Source organism: Onthophagus taurus, chromosome 7 (assembly GCF_036711975.1).
Source record: "Onthophagus taurus isolate NC chromosome 7, IU_Otau_3.0, whole genome shotgun sequence".
Classification (NCBI taxonomy): domain Eukaryota; kingdom Metazoa; phylum Arthropoda; class Insecta; order Coleoptera; family Scarabaeidae; genus Onthophagus; species Onthophagus taurus.
In genome coordinates this window covers 20,722,694-20,743,067 of record NC_091972.1, presented here as the reverse complement: position 1 = coordinate 20,743,067, position 20,374 = coordinate 20,722,694, and the positions used below count along the sequence as shown (strand labels likewise).

Below are 20,374 nucleotides of genomic sequence, written 5' to 3'. Positions count from 1 at the left end.
GTCAGGTTGGCCGAGCGGTCTAAGGCGCCAGATTTAAGCTCTGGTTCCCAAACGGGAGCGTGGGTTCGAACCCCACACCTGACAAAATTTTTTTTTTTTAATTTTCTTAAATATATTTTAAAATTCATAAATTATTTTTATAACATTTAAATAGATTAACTAGGTAATTTTTATAATTAGCTTCCAAAAATATATTTTATTTTATGGATTTTCAATAAATTAACGCGTAATAAAGAACGTCGCGTCGTAGGTGTATTTTAAATACAACATTTAAAATTTGAATAAAAAGATTGTTTGCGAAACCATTGAGAAATACGTAAATATCCGGTGTGAGAATCGTTACGGTATTCACCTTGAATAGCAGACGACACGTCACTACAAAAATCGAAGAAGAAAAAGTGCAGAGTTAACAAATAAAATTTTCCAAAAACTTTCTCTCGGTATGTGTGTCTTCTTCGAACGGTGAATGGAGTAATAAATACTCGCCTGGTTGCAAACCCAATATAAGAACCTTCTCTGATTCACATAAGGATTTGACCGATGAAGAAATTAATGAGTGACCTACATCGGACTGTATAACCGCAAGCTAAATTCAAAGCTCTAATTATTTACTTTAATTAATAAAATATAAGGTGTTTTATCAGAGTGATTAATCTCATTTAACATTCATACAGTGTGTTAATTAATTATCGTACACGACGTCAAAATTGCAAGTATGCAACCAATATCACAGAATTTTTATTGCAATACGCAATCGCGTATAACAATAAAAATACTGTGATGTTGGTTGCATACTTGTAATGATGACATCGGGTACGATATAATTAACACACTATACATTATTATGTTGTTTCGTTTTCATCCCAACACTTCCCTCGTTATTATGCAACATAGGAATAAGAATATCTTATAAATTATTATCGGAGAGTCTTGACTTCTTAATCAACAAAACAAAACCCTACAAAAAACTATTATATTAATCCTAACTATGTCCCCATCAGCTGGAGGACCCAAAGGATCCTAAAACCGTTCGACTAATTAGACGCTCATCTTTTCTTTTAATAATCATTACATGGTGATCATTACATTAGAAAAAATATACTTACAGCGTTTCCTTTAGATTTGCATCAGCATGCTTACATCAAAGGAGTCTATACTGGGAGCTTTCTTTGACATAGAGGGAGCGCTTGACAAAACCACCTTTAAAAGTATTAATCTGGAGGTGGAATCTCGAAGAGTGCCACTGGTCATTCCGGGCTGGATAAAGACAATGCTAGCAAGCAGAGTTGTTCAGGCTAAGATCGCACAGTACAGAGGCTGCCCACAAGCTGGAGTACTCTTGCCGCTTCTCTGGTGCTTAACGGTTGATGATCTCATTCGTGAGTTAAACAATAAACATCTCCTCACAGTCGGCTACACTGATGACGTGGCTATTCTGTTAAGAGGTAAACCTAACAATTTTCTTTGTTATAAAATGCAGCGGGCGTTTAAACTTATTGAACGATGAATATAGAAATAAAACACAGATGTGATCTTTACACTTGCATAACATTTAATTTATATCAGTACCGGTTTCGAAGTTTTCACTCCAACATCAGCTGAAAACTATACAGAGAGCGTAACTATTATTAAAATATGTAATGGATATAAAAAAATATGTAAAAATATGAAAAATACATATAACGAAATACTCACTGTCAGAAAGTGAAGCCCACAGATTGCAACATTAAAGAAGGTTTGAAATGTAGAAAATTTAAATTTTGAAAGAAATTCTGAATAAAAAATTGCGTCGTTAATAAAATTTAAAATGGACGAAGTAATAAAAACGTGGTGAGTTATGACACTATTACAAAGGGTTCTAAAAATTAATGTAAAAACAAGTTAGAAAACAATCAATCAAATATAGAATAAACTTACGAGAAAGAATCTGATGGTTACATATGAAATTTTGAAAATTACAGCAAATGACGTATTAACGATTAAAGGTGACCATCTTAGCGGTACTAGAAGAAGAGACTGGAAACCAGACCGAGATAATATTGAACAGAATAAAACTGGAAAAACAGAAAAAATTTAAATTTTTAAGTTGAAATTATTCAAATATGAAAAGATAGGTTTACGGAAGAGTTGAACTTGTTCATTAAAGAGTTGATATTTATTATTGTTTTTGTGTTTAGTAATTTCTAAAATTTCAAGAAAATCTAACTTTGAACTTTTATTGCATGAATGTATAAGTTCAACTCCTCCGTAATCTATATTGTGACCAGTTTCTAACCTTCTCTTAAACACCATATAGCAACTGGTCACAATATAGATTCTGACAGTGAGTAGATATTTCGTTATATTTTTTTATATATTGTAAAGTGTAAAGATAACATCTGTGTTTTATTTCTATATTCAAAATTTTATTTACTTGCAACATGGATAATTTACATACCTTTATTGAACGATGGTGTGAAGAGTACACTCTCTCTGTAAATCCTAAAAAGACTGAGATTAGTCTCTTCACTAAACAAAGGAAACTGGGACACTTAACACCACCCCATTTCTGCAACAGTCCATTAACCTTTGCTCCAGAGGTGAAATATCTTGGTGTTATCTTGGACAAAGGACTGACTTGGAACTCACATATTAGTTGGAAAACCAAAAAAGCAACGATTGTACTCACCCAGTGTCGAAGGGCAATTGAGAATACTAGGGGATTAAATCCGAAGGTTACAATGTGAATCTACATGTCTGTGATAAAACCCATGAACCCATGGGAAATGTCCGGAGCGAACTCTGGAGTGATGCTCTTCGTAAACAACCCCTCTTTGAAGCTCACACAGACTACATCACACCCACTTTATTAAACAGCCCACACTTTGGCATTCAAACGATACCACAAAGCAACGCGAAAGCAACGCGAAAGTGTTAACACTTTCGCGTCCGCTCAACATACAATTAGGATAACGCCAATGGCCGGCATCTTCGCTACGTATTGTTACGCCAGGAGCCGCAAGTAATGTCATATAAACGTAAAAATACGTGAGCGGCGCCTGGCTATAGACAATATAAAAACGTAAAAATACGTGAGCGGCTCCTCACTGATGACAATATAAAAACGTAAAAATACGTGATCGGTCACGAAAGTGTTAAGTACGGGCAAAACGTTGACCATTTACACTGATGGATCAAAGAACGCTGGAGGCTCCGGAGCGTGAATTTTCTCGCACGATCTCCAGCTGCAGTTTTCCACTTCACTAGGGTCGTACTGCACGACTGCTCAGGACGAAATAACAGCTATAAGTATAGCAGCCAACGTGATCATCGACACGAAAAAGAAATGCAATCGATCGGGCAGAAAGGTTGTAATCTGCACAGATAGCAGACAGGCTATGCTGGCGGTTGGTACCATCGAATTACATCATCGTTAGTGAAGTCCTGTCGGCAATCACTTGACGAAACTAACGTTTATAACAACGTTACGATAAAGTGTCGGAAAGAATATACCGAAAGTAAGGGACACGATGGAGAGGTTGGCGAAACGGGCGGCTAAGAAGTCTACTAGTGATGGAACGGATAGTGATGTTATGTGATCCGGTCATTATGGTTATAACTTCTGGTGCATTTCTGAAGTGAACCCTACATTGCCACATTATTGCGATATTTGAATAAAAATGAAATTAATAAGAAAGCTGATAAGATATGTCAACTTATTTGGATAAAAGATACTAAATGAACTTTTTTAATGCTGATTTAACTCACGAAGCACAACTCTAAAAAGAGGATACTTTAATTAATAATTGGCGATATTTCCACAAGAATCCATCAAAAAATGAATTTTATAACGAATTTTGAAAGTTATCGATGAAAATTGCAACATCGAAAATTTTATCAAAACTTCAAATATTGTTTTCTCAAAAACTAAAAGTTATTTTTCAAAACGTGTTGGTTCATTGGAAAGAGGACACTCTTATTAACACTTTGGGAAATTTTCATACTCATATTCCAAGAAATGGATTTTATACGAATTTTTAAAACTTAATCGGCGAAAAATTGCAAAATTCGAAAAAATTGTCGATCATTTCAAAAATTTATTTCTCAAAAACTAAAAGCGATTTTTCAAAATGATTTGTTGCATTAAAAAGAGGATACTTTAATTAATAATTGGTGTTATTTCAACAAGGATCCTTCAAGAAATTAATTTTATAACGAATTTTGAAAATTATCGATGAAAATTGCAACATCGAAAATTTTATCAAAACTTCAAATATTGTTTTCTCAAAAACTAAACGTTATTTTTCAAAACGTGTTGGTTCATTGGAAAGAGGACACTCTTATTAACGTTTTGGGAAATTTTCATACTCATATTCCAAGAAATGGATTTTATACGAATTTTTAAAACTTAATCGGCGAAAATTGCAAAATTCGAAAAAATTGTCGATCATTTCAAAAATTTATTTCTCAAAAACTAAAAGCGATTTTTCAAAACGGTTTTTTGCATTAAAAAGAGGATACTTTAATTAATAATCGAAAGTGATAACAGCGACAATTCTGTTAGTAATGAATGTGATGATGAATTATAAGCGATGAGAAGAAAACTAGACGAAACTGCAACAAGAGATTTTATATATCGTGTTGGGATTGTTGCTAATCACAAACCTGATATAAATAAAGTTGTATTCAATGAAAAAAGTCCTATTGGGGTTGAACTTGATTATTATCTGCAGTGTCCAACACCTAAAATAGATAAGTACTAATTCCTGTGAATGGTGGAGTACTAAGTAATAGGAAAGAATTTTAGTCTTCACTTAGAATTATCGATGAATTTCTCATTAATGTATTCTACTCTTTTTTTACAGACTCTTCACAGTGGCTGACCTTATTTTACTACATATGTGTGGTACAGTGGTAAGAAATTTTGGGAAATATGTTTTACATAACAAATCTTCTAAAACTGGATTAAACATATTTATTATATTCGGTATTTAAAAAAAACAGAATAATTAATTGGTGTTATACTAGCAGTTGTATGAAGGAAGATAAAGAAGTGCAATCAATTGTACATAATCATATTATTAGAGTTATCAAACGCTTCTGTTTTTGGAAAAGTTGTCCCCAGAAAAGACTCCAGTTGATTGAAATATATAAATGAAGAAGTTATTGATGATATTAGAACTAATTTTGTGCTTTATTATAAGAATTTGTTGATTGATTGCATGGCGATGAATTATAAGAAGGTTTTTTAAAACAATAATGCAACCACATAAAATAAAATAACCATTTATTGATTTAAAAACCGTAATATTACATAAACAAAAGTTTTTAATTATACAGGTGATTACCAAAAAAAAAATGTTAATGATATGTTCATCACATGTTTGATTTTACTGACTATTAATAAATTCGCTGCAGAAAACTTTAAAATGTTATAATTTCGTGAGTAATTGAAATGGAATTTTTTTTCTAATTGGATTAGCTATCATATGTCAAAGTTTGATGGTGAGCTAATAAATCATCCTGTATCAATGTTGTGTATGTAGGTAATTTGTAGAATATTCGTTTAACAGTTAAATCATTTACTCACAATAAAATATTTGTAACAAAGTAACAAGGTAACATAATCGATAAACGCAAAACGTTAATCCCCGGTCTTGATGTTCTAGGTAATCAAGATCTCCTCTCTTTTCGTTCCTCTCCTTCCTCAATAGGTGTCGCTACATTTATATGTAACAATAAACAAACAAAATTTTTTTTAATTATTCCTAAGTAATTAAATTATTAACAAAATAGGTTATTCAAAATAAAAGGGCACTTTTCACTGCGTTCAGGGTTGTTATGACCCTGATGAAGTGTTCTACCAAAGCGTCTGTATGTGTAACAAGAAAAAAAAACACCAAAAACTAAAATAACAAGAGAAAATCGACGAAAATTGATATATACGGCTATGAAGTACACTAATCTAGACAAGATATGTGTAAAGAGACACAGCAAAATCAAAACAAAATTGAATTAAATCTGAGACAAATCTTGCTATTATCTATGATTGTTTATAATTTCAAGTGCTCATAGTTTCGCGAATCACTTGCCCTCGCATAAACCGATCACTCAACACAAAACCAAACCTCGAAATCAGCGGGTGTAGACAATCCACCACTCTGTATGAAAAACTGCGTTTGAATAACTGAAAATTATGATTTGGAATACTGAGGATGTTAACCTCACGAGCCTCTCTTCTCAGTTGTAACCGTTCATACAAGTACACCGGGACACCACTCTTCAGGATCCGGAGATTATTCTCTTCACTAAACAGAGGAAACTGTGACAATTAACACCACCCTATTTCTGCAACAGTCCATTAACCTTTGCTCCAGAGGTGAAATATCTTGGTGTTATCCTTCAGGATCCGATAAAAGCACACAGTACTGCGGAGGTGGCGACTTGTTGCATGGACAACCATTGATAATTGAATCGGATCCAGGACAACCTTTCACCTCTTCTGATACCATGTATTAACGAGTCATAAACTGTACTTAAACTGTACGTAAACAGTACTATGTGCTTTTATCGGATCCTGAAGGATAACACCAAGATATTTCACCTCTGGAGCAAAGGTTAATGGACTGTTGCAGAAATAGGGTGGTGTTAATTGTCACAGTTTCCTCTGTTTAGAGAAGAGAATAATCTCCGGATCCTGAAGAGACTCGCACAACATTCTTCTGCAATCTCGATCCAAAACATGTCTGTTATGGTAGACATGTCTCAAAGCATTGAATGCCTTGTTTAAGAGGCTGTGAGTCTCAGACAATATAAATTCTATGTCTTTTCTTAATAACAGTCTTAAATTGTTAGTTAAATTAGCCAAACGGTACGAACTTGCTTACATATGTCACTAAACCCAAAAATGATTGTTTGTTCTTGGTTGGTGTTGGCATCTCCATGATGGCTTGCACATTTGATTGGTGTGGTTTCAGTTCTTGATTACAAAACTCTTATCCCACATACTTTATCTCTTTCACCCCAAACTGACACTTACTTCTATTAAATCTACCTTTTGATGATTTAGCTTTTTCAAATAACGCTTTTAATCTTTTAAAATGTTGTTCTTCGTTGGTTCCCCATACCATAATATCGTCAATGTAAACTTCAACCCCTGGTAAGTCACCAAATAGCTTTTGAAATGATCTATGAAATACTTCGGGTGCTGAACAAAGTCCAAAAGAAATTCTTTTGTAACAATACCTACCAAATCTTCCTGCATTAAATGTTGTGAGTAGTTGACTTTCTTTATTTAATTTGATTTGATAAAATCCCTGACTAGCATCAATCTAGAAAAATTTTTAGCATTTGGTATCCATGATGATATCTCATTAAATGTAGATAATTGATATCTCCCTCGTATTATGGCTTTATTAAGATTTTGCGGATCCAAACATATTCTTAATTTATTATTTCCTTTTTTAACTACAACTATAGAACTCACCCATGATGTAGGATTTGTTACCTTTTCTATAATTAATTGTTTTTCCATTCTTGTCAATTCAGCTTCAAGTTCTTTTTCTACGCTTATTGAAATTTTTCTTGGTGGTTCTACTACCGTTTTTTCCAGTTCACCAATTTCTTCAAATACTTCTTTGTTTTCTTTAACCAGATCTTCAATTTTTTTCCTATATTTCGAATTTCATCTACTCTGTAGTAAATTCAGCTTTTCTATTACTGGCAGGCCTATGATACAGGGTGAATTATCTATATCAACTACTTTGAAGTTTAAATTGGCAGTTTTATTACCAACTATTTCACCAACTACCTTGATTAAGCCTCCATTATATCCTTTCAACTTGACTTGAGACTTTCTAACTTCAGCCCTAACTGTCATAGCAGTTTTCTTATCTATTATATTCACCTCTGCTCCTGTGTCTATTTTAAATACTACTTCTTTATTTTGAATATTTACGATTTGAGTGCATTCCTTTACTTTATCCACTCTAAACTCCATTAAACTTCCAACAAATAGATTAGTTTCTTCTTTTTCTTGCTTTTCTTCCACCACATATGCCTTTATGGATCTACAAACAGTAATATTTATTACAGTTTCGCCCAAAAGTGAGATATTTCTTCGGTGGATGCTTCTTCCCACAACTTTTACAAGCGTTTTGCTTCATTTCTTCCCTTTTGAAACCTTTTATCTCTTCTCTCATGACTACTTCTCTTTCTTTCTTTATTTTACAAACCATATTTTCCTTGTCTAGTTTCTTGGATTGCAGTTCTGCTAGTTCTGATGCTTTGCAAATTGTAGTACAATTCTCCAGGGTTAATTTATATTCTCTTAAAAGTCTAACTTTATTATCCTTGAGTCCACTTTTGAGTTCAAATTCAATATAAACGTTTATTAATGTATTTGAAACATTTGAATTGATGGATATTTTAGGTTTTTTTCTCTATTTCTCTTCGCCGACATTGTTCACTTAAGAATTTTATTTCATAAATTTAATTTGTTATAAGTCATAATTTAAGTTTCTTCATTTTGTAACGTAAGTCGAATTCTTTCCCTATTATTTAATTACATTTAACTGTAGCTCTATTTCTAGATATATATGTTACAGTTAAAACTCGTTCTCCGTCAGAACTAGTTTTAACCATAGAAATCGGTCAAAAATAGTTTTGACTGCAAGCTTCGGTCAAAATCCGTTTTGACTGATATATATCGGTCAATACTATTTATAACTGAAAAATAGCGGTCATAGAGGGTTTTGACTAAGAGTGTCAGTCAAAACCATAATAATAAACGGTTTGTGATAAGAAAATCTTTGGATTAATAAAAAATAAAATTCGACTTGTTTTTGCTCATTACGATATTTCAAATCGTTTGGAAATTAGATGGGGGGGGAGTTACATATGACGCGCACTGTATATAGCATTAAGCAAGTTATAAGTTAACCTAAAAAAGTGAAAATAGTAAGTGAAAATAAACGGTAAGTGTTTGTAAGGAAAAAATAAGTGAAAACGAGAAGAAGGAAAGATTTTTACATAAACTTTTAACAACCGAAGAAACGAAAGATAGCCATTTTAATGTGATGACAAAAGAAACTTTTGAAAAATTTATAATGGAGATTAAAGATATTAAATTAACAGAAAAAAGACTACAAAACAATATAATAGATTAAAACGTTTTAATGTTATAAAAGTTTGTGGAATTAAAAAATTAATTACAACAATGGAACCCATGAAGTACTTTTTACCTGCTGAAGAAATTTACGACATAATTGATGCTGCCCATATTTCTATTGGACATGGCGGCCGTGACAGACTTAAGAATGAAACGGCAAAGAAGTATGCTAATGTAACAAAAGAAATGATCAATATATATTTATCCATGTGCGAAGTATGTCAGAGGAAGAAAAGTAAGAGCAAGCAAGGACTGGTGTTAAAACCAATCCTCCACACCGAAATGAACAGTCGTTGCCAAGTCGATCTCATTGACATGCAATCGCAAGCAGACCGTGAATACAAATTTATTATGGTCTACCAAGATCATTTGACTAAATTCGTGGTTTTACGATCTCTTAAAACAAAAAGAGCTACAGATGTTACGCATCACTTGCTGGATATTTTTTTAACTTTTGGAGCTCCATGCATTCTTCATTCAGACAACGGCAGAGAATTTGTGAATTCAGTTTTAAAAGAGTTAGCATCTTACTGGTCTGAATTAAAGTTAGTTAATGGAAAACCGCGTCATAGCCAAAGTCAAGGATCTGTTGAACGAGCCAAGAAAGATGTGGAAAATATGTTGGCCTCTTGGATGCACGACAACAAAAGAACTAACTGGTCTAAGGGGCTCAGATATGTTCAATTTATGAAGAACAGAGCATTTCATTCTGGCATAAAACAATCTCCATATCGAACAATGTTTAGATCTGAACCAAAAGTGGGACTAATGACATCGAATTTACCTTTAGAGGTGATTAGTAAACTAGAAGATGAAGAACAATTGCAGGTTGCAATCACTGAAATAAATCAGAATTTGAAGAGAACGAAAGTGGAGAAGAAAATGACGAATATTACAAGGAAGATGAAGGAAATAAAATAGAAAAGGAAGGCGAAATTGCTGAGGTAGAGAAAGATCAAGAGAGAGCCACACCTTGTACTAGTGATGAATTATTAATACGAACAGCAAGGAAAGATGCTCATTACAATTTGGCAAAGCAGTCGGAAAGAATGAAAAAATCAAGTGATCAATCACATCCACCATTGAATGTCGGAGATAACGTTACTATACCAGTTCCAGACGTGGACAGAGGAAAGGCAGAACTCCGTAATATTATTGGAATTGTACTAGAAGTGAGTTCAGAGCAACAATATAAGATTGGTACAAGGGATGGCATATTGGACAAATTATACTGCAGGTGAATACTCATACATACAAGCCCAGCCATACAGAGGTAACATTAAGTCGCCCGTGTATGATCGGCTTAAGTAGATGTAAATGTGTATAGCCGTAGGGGCGTGAGTTGTGAAAAATGCGTTTATTTTTATGATTTTCTTCTTTTTCTTTAATAGGTTAGAATTTGGTGGCTGTAGCGAAAAATTCATCCGTCGTGATGAAGTGCCAAACGTTACAATTACTTTAAGAACAGCTGCCAGGAAAGCTTCTATAGGAACAGGGCAAGGTTATGTAAGATGTGTTTGTTTTAAAGGTTGTACCAATAATAAATGTTTATGTAAGAAAAATGACTATTATCTAATTCTAAGTGCTATAATAGTTTAAGTTGCGCAAATAAATAGTTTCGTTTAGATGCCTGTAAGATTTATTTAACCAAGATTTCATGCAAAAAAAAAACATTAAAAAAAACAGATGGTTTTTCTTCCTTTCCTGTTGCTCAAGCATCCACACCAGTCTATCTCTCACCTACTAATGCTTCTGCTCTCCCCCTCTCGTCTCCTCTAACCGAAAAAGAGTTTTGCCTAGCAATTACTGGTGAATATACTTTTGACTAACGCTCTCAGTCAAAACCCTTTTTGACCGGTATTTTTCAGATAAAAATAGTATTGTCAGTCAAAACGTATTTTAACAGTAGACTGCTGTCAAAACTAGTTATAACTGAATTTTGTGGTCAAAACTAGTTTTGACCGAAAACGCGTTTTAACTGTAACATGTATAATTATATCAACACACCACGCGTAATATAAAGTTTCAACGACTTAAGTTTTTGTCTAGTCTCGACAAGTTTGTGTTTTGTCTATTTTCATTTATAATATAGATTCAAACTGATGATGGGGATGATACCCGAAACTAGAATCTGAATAAATAAAATAATTTTTAGGAAGTAAAACGTTTTAAACATTTTCTATTTCGAAATATTTAAGTTGCAACATGGATAAATGTGAATTAAATCAAAAAAATCGTCCAAGCCAGAGATATTAAGAATATTTTATTAATTGAAAATAATTTTAGTTTTATATTTACATTTAATTATTATGAATTTCTTAGGAAAGGTTTTATAATAAAACATCAAAATATCCTTTCTCATAATAATCCACCAATACTCCTCTAACCCTTTCATTATACTCATTAGCATTTTTACTCTTTGTCATAAAAAGTTCTTCGGCTACTGAATCAATGCCTTTCTCTCGCCATTCAGGAATTTCATTTGTATCTCTTGTTATAACCGTTAAAACCATAACCGTGGTAAACAATCCAATCAAGGAATACCTTTTTAATTCCTCTTGTAACCCATCAAAAGTTAAATATTTCTCGGGATTAGTTCCTAATTCAATTGAATGCGCGCATAACGTGTAATAATATAGTTTAATTATTTCATCGTAATGTTTATCTCTTAATTCTTTAGTGGTGCAAGTAAAAATGAAATAAGATAAATCGCAAGCTGGGGAGCCATAACGTGCCATTTGCCAATCGAGTAAACAAACATTTTTTGGTACATCATTAACGCTTAATTTGCTACATATATTTGTATCGTATTTCCATAACATATTATTTACCCAACTATCACCGTGCCCAATAACAAATCGATTGTTATTAGTATCTTTTAAAAGTTTTGGTAAAACCTCTTTATAAGTATCAAGATATTTTTGATACCCACTCAAAACTTTTTCATCTTTAACCGGATCTAAAGCCTCCAAAGCAAGCGCATTTAAACGAGTTTGATTTTTAAGTTGTTCTTCTGTAAACATAAACTCACTAATGATATCTTTCGTCGATTCAACTAATTTATTAAAAACATCGATTTTTTGATCCTTTAAAGCGTAACTGATTGCGTGTAATTTTGCGTAAGATTTTACAACCAATTTCACGTGATTCAAATCTAAAGGATCTTTGCGATTGCGCATAACATAGCCGATATGTTTCATGTCGTTCATTACGATGCTCTCTTTATTTAAATTTAGATAGGACAAAATAAACCCTGCGTGTTGCTCGAATGGTTCTAAAATGTTTTTTTCGTGTTGAAATTGTTGAAATAATGTGAATATGTTTTCGTATACGTGAGCTTCCCTCGCGTAAACTGTATCCACGGCCATCATTCTTCTGTGTTCGCTCAAATTTGGCGCTGTTTTTACGATCCAATGAAATTCTTTTTGTTCTTTTTCGTTGTTGGTGCAAGTGATTGTTAATTTTCCAATAAAACCCAAAAAATTATCGCCTAAATTACTTCCTAGTTCAACTTTTATAGTAATATTAGTGTATCCTTGATTTTCTAAGTACTGCTTAATGTTATCTTTTACATCTTCGTGGAGAACATTTATGTTTGGAGGTGTTGATACCTCTATCAAAAAGAAATAAATTAATTGATTATAATAAATAAAAGTGATTAATATTTACCTTCATTTTTGTTGATTTTTTCTTTTTCTTCAACACAACATTGACCATTTGTTTCGATATCCATTTTGTACAACTTACTATTTTAAAAGTCAAAGTTAAATCAATTTGCTATCGATTTTGCTTAGGAAATTTATATGATTTTTAAGGACATTTTTATCTTATCTAAATTGATTGAGTTACTCATTATTATATTTTTGCTTTGAAATTAAGAGAATGATTAGAATTTAAAATGATATTGCACAATCGATAAATCCAAAATTATGTGAAATCATCTTAGATTCAGGAATGTTTGAGGTTTGAAAATGAATCTTCTCGGTTTTTAAGTTTAAGACGGTTTTAAGACAATAATTAAAACCTCAGTTAATGGAAACTCCTCTATGGAAAAGTAATTTTTGGATATTAGAAATCGATGGGGGATTAAAAATCATCAATAACGACACCAAACTCAATATCTTTAGTTGTTGTGATTCAAAAGATATTGCGATTTTAGTATTGTTAATCAAATCCAAAATGGCTGAAAACAAAACAGTAATTTAGAAATTAATTTTATTGAGGATGTTGGTTGTGATACATCAAATCAAGCTAAAATTGTCCGAATTTTATGAAAATCATATTATAGTTATACAATGTAGTGAGCCTATGTTTTGACCAGGTTTAGGTTGATAAGATATTAATCACGAAGCCTACTTGTCAAAGACGAGGCACCACAATGTGGTGACCAGTTTCAGATTAATTACAGAGCCTCGGCAGCAAGCGATCGCCCCAAGTATCATAAACGCCAAGACTACACTGTTTGCAAAAGATTAAATACTGCTGGTAGAAGACTCTGACCAGTGTAATTCCACTCATTTTCTTGTAGTTTAAAGTTTGGCCAAACCACAAGTATCGCAAACACCATAACTCTGTGAAACCTGTTAAATAGCATAATGCATGTAAGACCAAATTTACCTTGATTAAAACGGATGGAAGAAATGACGACTTTGAAGACGTCGGCCGCCCAAAATATCCCAAACACCAAGATCACACTCCTTACAACAGACTAAATTCTGCTGGTAGAAGACTTTGGCCAGTGTAATTCCACTAATTTTCTTTTAGTTTAAAGTTTGGCCAGAGCACAAGTGTTACCACCCCCGAGCGTTAGGTGGTAAGAGGCCTCGAATATATTCTCGGAGAAGGTTATTCTCCTCGGGTCCACTCTTTATAGGAGCCTCGTAACGTGGTCAAGTGTGTCAAAAGACAAGGGGAAAGCATCAAGCGGCGGATGTCAAAAAAAAGAAAATATGAATACGAAAAATAAATAAAACTTTAAATCAATTAATGACAACAATACTTTAATTTATTCTTTTAGAAACAGAACAAATATATGTATAGAGACACAAAAATAATTCTATCCAGTACTCACATCATTCTGTTGGTTGATTGTCACCTGGCTTTTTTCTCTTATTTTTCTCTTTTTGCCTTTTCCACTTTTCACACCCACACTTTACTCACGTCTCTACTCTACCTCTCGACTCTCTAACTTCTTCTTCCCAACTCTCTAACTTCTTTTTCTCTGCTCTTCTCGCGAGTCCCTCATCCGTTGTCCTCACTCCCAAAATATTTCTGTACTTCCCCGAATTTAATATATACATTTTTTCTGACTTATTACACAAGTATCACAAACACCATGACTGTGTGAATCATGTTAAATAGCATATTACATGTGAGGTCAAGGTTACCTTGCTAGAATCGGATGGAAGAAATAATCTTGGCCGAGTTCGAAGACGTCGGCCGCTCAAAGTACCACAAACACCAAGATAACACTCCTTGCAACTGACTAAATTCTGCTGGTCGAAGATTTTGCCAGTGTAATTCCACTCATTTTCTTGTACTTTAAAGTTTCGCCAGACCACAAGTATCTTGTTAAATAGCATGTTACACGTGAGATCAAGCTTACCTTGCTTGAAACGAATGGAAGAAATAATCTCGGCCGAGTTCGAAGACGTCAACCGCCCAAAATGCCACAAAATACCGCGATCACACTCCTTGCAACAGACTAATTCTGCTGGTAGAAGAGTTATGCCAGTGTAATTCCACTACTTTTCTTGTAGTTTAATGTTTAGCCATGCCACAAGTATTACAAACAACAGGACTTTGTGAATCTTGTTAAATAGCATATTGCACGTGAGACCAAGCTTACCTTCCTTTAAACGAATGGAAGAAATAATCTCGGTCGACTTCGAAAACGTCGGCCGCCCAAAATATCCCAAACACCAACATCACACTCCTTTCAACAGACTAAATTCTGCTGATAGAAGACTTTGGCCAGTGTAATTCCACTCATTTTCTTTTAGTTTAAAGTTTGGCCAGACCACAAGTATCACAAACATCATGACTTTGTGAATCATGTTAAATAGCATATTACACGTGAGATCAAGCTTAGGTTGCTAGAATCGGATGGAAGAACTAGTTCGAAGACGTCCGTCGCCCAAAGTAAAACAAACACCAAGATCACACTCCTTGCAACTGATTAAATTCTACTAGTAGAAGACTTTGGTCAGTGTAATTCCACTCATTTTCTTGTACTTTAAAGTTTCGCCAGACCACAAGTATCTTGTTAAATAGCATGTTACACGTGAGATCAAGCTTACTTTGCTTGAAACGAATGGAAGAAATAATCTCGGCCGAGTTCGAAGACGTTAGCCGCCCAAAATACCGCGATCACACTCCTTGCAACAGACTAATTTTGCTGGTAGAAGAGTTTTGCCAGTGTAATTCCACTACTTTTCTTGTATTTTAATGTTTGGCCATGCCACAAATATTACAACCTGCCACAAAGTGAAACCTGATTCGGATCGATATGTAAAATCGAAAACCTATGCAATAAATTCATTGTAGTGTTTCATGTTCTTTTGTAGACAAAAGACAAGATACTGCTTTTAAAAGATTAAATATTGTACTTACACAGACATATAAACAAAATCTCAGAAAAGTAAGTGTAATGAAACCAGGAAAAAAAGGGTGTTACTAAAAAATTGATAAGGTTGCGGCAACGAGTTCACAAATACACGAATCTGCTGTTCAAAATTTATTGTCACTTCGTTATGGAAATGAAGGAGGGGAAGAGATGTTGTGGATTAGGAGTGAGGATGTAATCAAATAATGTTAACAGCAGATTTAACTAAATAGTCTCAACTAGATAATCTTAGGCAAAAGACCGAAAACAGGAAATGTTCTCTTTCTTGCCACGTTGGTTTATATCGGCATAATGAGATACGATGGACTGATACTTTAGTTTTAGTAGTTTCTGAGACTACTAAAATTAGGTTTAGACAATTAGGTTTTCTTATTATTTAGAGTCGCTTTTCCTATGTAAATCAGGTCATTGATCCCGAACCGAAATTGTTGTTTTAATTGATTCTTATCAAAGTGTTATCTAAAAATTTAGGATATTAATAATTTTATTATCTGTAAAAATTATAACGCGTCAAGCTCCAAAATGAACACTTGACAGTTTTAATCATTCCACCTGTTTTAATATCAGTTCATTGACCCCAAAATGGAATTACTGTTTTTTAATTCTTATCAAAGTGTTTTCTAAATAATTCTGATATTATATTTTTTTACTTGTAAAGATAATGAGATTTCAAATTTTATAAGCATTTTTTATAAACACATCTAGTCGCTTCTTAGGCCACATACATTAGCTGTAACCGATTCAAAATCATCAGATTCATTGCACAAATGAAGTTGTATCAACAGTTCCATAATTTCAATGCTTTGTGTGGCCTCAAAGGAAATCTTTACCATTGTGAGGCTCTGAGTGGCAGATTTTTATGAGGTTCATCCTTGTACATAAATGATGTATGCAGAGATTTTAAAGTGTTACAAGTCATGCCCATCAATATGACAATATTCCTCTTACTGTTAGAGATATTTGCAAGTAAAACTAAATCTATCCTGGTTAGATCAGGTGAACAGAAAACATTAATCCTCTAGGGTGCTCTACTAATTACCATATCAAAAACTCTCTATTGTATAAATTATAGAATTATGTTCATCGCTTATTCATAACCATGCATCACTTGGTTAGCACGCTTATCCACCACTACTAGAGTAAAAAGTCAAAAATGTACATGTCCTGAGTGCAAATATCGAACTGTAACAAAAATTGGATAACCCGCCATTGACCTAAATAACTTTGTTGACCTCTGCTAGATAAATTTTGTGACGTTAGAGCTACAGGTAAGGTCCGGTAAGATCTTCTTCGCTGTAGTTGTTCAGCAAACCAAGGGTTGCATGCACAAAAAGTACCCTTCTGAAGAGTGGTAACCCCCCAATGCCATCAGGTATGCCATAGAGCGTTCTCGGTCCCAGAACCCTCACAGCTATACTACTTATACTGACTACAGCAAAGTCTTTGACAGGATTGAAAACTCTCGAAGTACATCTCAAATGGCCTAATTTACTGGATTTCATATTACATCTCCGCACTATTATAAAAGGTCCAATATTGGAACTATGGGCATAAACAGGTCCATAAAGATTTTTAATAATTTCATACCAGTCACAAGAACTCATTCAAATAATAGAGAGGACGAAAATTTTTGGGCCGCTGATGTTTTTATCATTTCTCCAGATGATGGTGCTGAAACTGCTGCAGTTTCTGCAACGACATCAATAAGCTGAAAGGAATGGTGAAAATTACAAAAAAAAGGACGAATTTTTACAATTGATGATAGCGACACTGACGAAGAGTCAAATAGTGACGACGAACCTTTGTCAGAAATACAAAAAAAAATTACAGAAAAAGAGAATGTGGCAAAAATCCGATCTTGTGCACGGGTTTCCGAACTTTGAGAAACCGATGCAATCAACACCCATTCCTTCTGATCCGGTGAAATGCTTTGAGCTTTTTCTTGATGATAGTAATATATCATTTTTGGCAGAAATGACAACGTTATATGCACAGCAAAAGGGTAAACTTAATTTCCGAGTTTCCAATGAAGAAATAAAGTGTTTTTTGGTCATATTACTATTATCTGGCTATCGTATTGTTCCTAGATGGAGAATGTGGTAGGAGCTAGGAACCGAATCTTGCAATATGGCAGTAGTGAATTCTATGAGAAGAAATAGATTCGAATTGATAAAAATCTTCACTCTGCAGATTATAATAACCTTTGTCCGGGCGACAAATTTGCAAAATTACGACAATTTATGCAAATGTTTAATTCAAAATTTTTGAAATACTCAGAATTCCAAGAAAGGCTGAGTATTGATGAAAGTATGGTTCCATACTTTGTCAAGCAAGGGCAAACCAATTTTTAAAAGAAAAGCCGATACAATACGGTTACAAGATGTGGTACCTCTGCGAATCTCTTGGTCAAATTTAACGCAATTGAATTAATATGGGCCTATGTTAATAGAAGTAAAATAATGTATCAAGGTTGTTTCTTACCACTTAATTGAGACGACCTCTCTGAAACAATGTTTGGTGAAGATGAAGATGAAAGGGAGGATGTTCCATTAATTCCTGATTGCCACAAACAGTAAGAAACAACAGAAAATGTGAATACTAACGATACCGATGTTCCTGCTCCTTTTGGAGTCCGGAATGCTGTTCTGGCACTTATCGGATTAGTGATTGTAGCACGGGCAAAAACAATACAGAAAAGATTACGCTGATTTGAATTTTATTATGCACATCATTATCATAACTCTTGTTGTCTCACATGCATCAAGTGACGTAAACAAGTGAGTCTTTGACAAGAACTCATTGAGAAGGCTTGGTTTCCATGGCACACTAGGTTAATATAGATATGATATGTGAGCATTTTTCAAAAAACCCTAATTATTGGCAGTAAAATCAAATGGCAATATACGGATATGTGGTGATTTCCGGGTAACCATAAACCAACATATACAAGTAGACAACTATCCACTTCCCCGTTTTGAAGATATAGCGTCAAAATTATGCGGAGGAGTACATTTTTCAAAAATAGATCCAAAGGACGCTTATTTACAATTACCCGTACATCTTGAATGTCGAAAATACTTGGTTGTCGCAACACATAAAGGCTACTATGCTTAGAAACCCCGCCTTCCTTTTGGAATTTCATTTGCACCGTCTTTATTTCAAAGAACTATGGATCAAATCCTTTGTGGATTACCAGGTGTTGTATGTTATCTGGATGATATTCTGATAACAGCACCAGACAAACAAACACATATTAAACGCATTAAACAAGTATTATCTAGACTACGAGAAGCAGGAATTAACACACAGGAAACAAAATGTACATGGTTACAGGAGGAAGTTAAGTTTTTAGGACATAAAATAGACAAAATTGGATTACATCCAACCTCAGAACATATTAAGGCAATAAAGGATATACCAACACCACGAAATGTGTCCGAATTAAGATCAGTTCTGGGATTAATAACATATTACGGAAAGTTCATAGAAACTGTACAAATTAAGTGTTACACCGGCTTTTAAAGAAAAACACTGTTTTTGAGTGGACTCCAAATGACGATAAAGCCTTTAATGACTTTGAAAGACAGCTTAACAGATGAACCTACTTTGGTTCATTATAACTCAGAACTTCCATTATACGCAAGTAGTGATGCATCGGATAAGGGAGCTGGAGCAGTATTATGACATAAGATGCCTGAAGTGGAAAACCGCTATTCCACTATAGATAAAGAAGCATTGGCGGTAGTCTATGCTGTTACTAAATTCCATCAATATTTATATCGTAGACAGTTTGTATTACAAACGGACCATAAACCGTTGGAACGGATTTTCAGTTCGAATCGAGAAACACCGAAGATCGCTAGGAATCGTCTATGATTTTAAATAACTATAACTATGATGTTACCTACAAACCGGGAAAAGAAAATCAGACAGCTGATGTTTTACCTAGGTTACCATGAAGGAGAAAACGGAAACTACGAAGAATAAAAAAATTGGTTTACCTAAGTATGGACATCTACTTCATTTAAGAGTGAAAAATATGCCTATGAAAGAAATTCGGATTTACATCCAAAGGGATAAAATTTTACAACAACTGATTCCATATATTAAGAACCATTGGCCAGACAAAGATAGAGTGAAACCTGAAATAAGATCCTTTTATGAAAAAAGAGAAGAATTATCATGCAAGAAAGACCTAATTTTGTGGAAGGGAAGAATATGTATTCCCAAAAGCCTTTAATACCCAACGCTCAAAATGCTTCACGATAGACATCCAGGAATAACCGCAATGCAATCCATGGCGCGTTTACATGTATATTGGCAAAACATAGATGCAGATATCGAAAAATATGTCCAAGGGTGTCAAACATGTCAAAGTAGTAAACAAGATACTCAACACTTACCTCTCTACCCCCATAGTTTATTGGGTCTTTAATTTATTAACACCTTACACATCATACGACAGTAGACCATTTTATAAGTAGAAAATATTTTATGTATTTTTTTCAGTAGATTCTAATTTTGAGGTTAAAATAGTGAAAAGATCAAAGCAAAAAAAAATATGGGACATAAATTGCGCCCCCTATCCTTTATTTCACACT

General features: G+C 33.8%; 2 protein-coding genes and 1 non-coding gene across 3 annotated transcripts; 2 read left to right on the top strand and 1 right to left on the bottom strand.

Annotated features, from left to right (window-relative positions):
* TRNAL-UAA (transfer RNA leucine (anticodon UAA)) lies at positions 1-84 on the top strand. Its single transcript has one exon. It is a non-coding gene; the product is annotated as a tRNA-Leu (tRNA).
* Positions 85-9,196: 9,112 nt separating this feature from the next.
* Positions 9,197-10,747, top strand: LOC111424624 (KRAB-A domain-containing protein 2-like). The gene is made up of 3 exons (XM_071197461.1): positions 9,197-9,947; positions 10,001-10,385; positions 10,540-10,747. The coding sequence occupies exons 1-3, from the start codon at positions 9,197-9,199 to the stop codon at positions 10,745-10,747; spliced, it is 1,344 nt and encodes a 447-aa protein (XP_071053562.1).
* Positions 10,748-11,424: 677 nt separating this feature from the next.
* Positions 11,425-12,911, bottom strand: LOC111424625 (uncharacterized). Its single transcript, XM_071197781.1, has 2 exons — positions 12,818-12,911; positions 11,425-12,761 (listed from the first exon to the last, which is right to left on the bottom strand). Exons 1-2 carry the CDS (start codon positions 12,879-12,881, stop codon positions 11,479-11,481), a joined length of 1,347 nt encoding a protein of 448 aa, XP_071053882.1. The 5' UTR covers positions 12,882-12,911; the 3' UTR covers positions 11,425-11,478.
* Positions 12,912-20,374: the final 7,463 nt, after the last annotated feature.

Bases quoted from the DNA above. Each gene is read 5' to 3' on its own strand.
- LOC111424625 (XM_071197781.1), bottom strand. From the start codon at position 12,881: ATGGATATCGAAACAAATGGTCAATGTTGTGTTGAAGAAAAAGAAAAA. The intron at 12,762-12,817 runs GTAAATATTAAT...TCTTTTTGATAG, and splicing joins AAAAATCAACAAAAATGAAG to AGGTATCAACACCTCCAAAC.
- LOC111424624 (XM_071197461.1), top strand. From the start codon at position 9,197: ATGGAACCCATGAAGTACTTTTTACCTGCTGAAGAAATTTACGACATA. The intron at 9,948-10,000 runs GTAAACTAGAAG...GAAATAAATCAG, and splicing joins TTTACCTTTAGAGGTGATTA to AATTTGAAGAGAACGAAAGT. The intron at 10,386-10,539 runs GTGAATACTCAT...TTTCTTTAATAG, and splicing joins TTGGACAAATTATACTGCAG to GTTAGAATTTGGTGGCTGTA.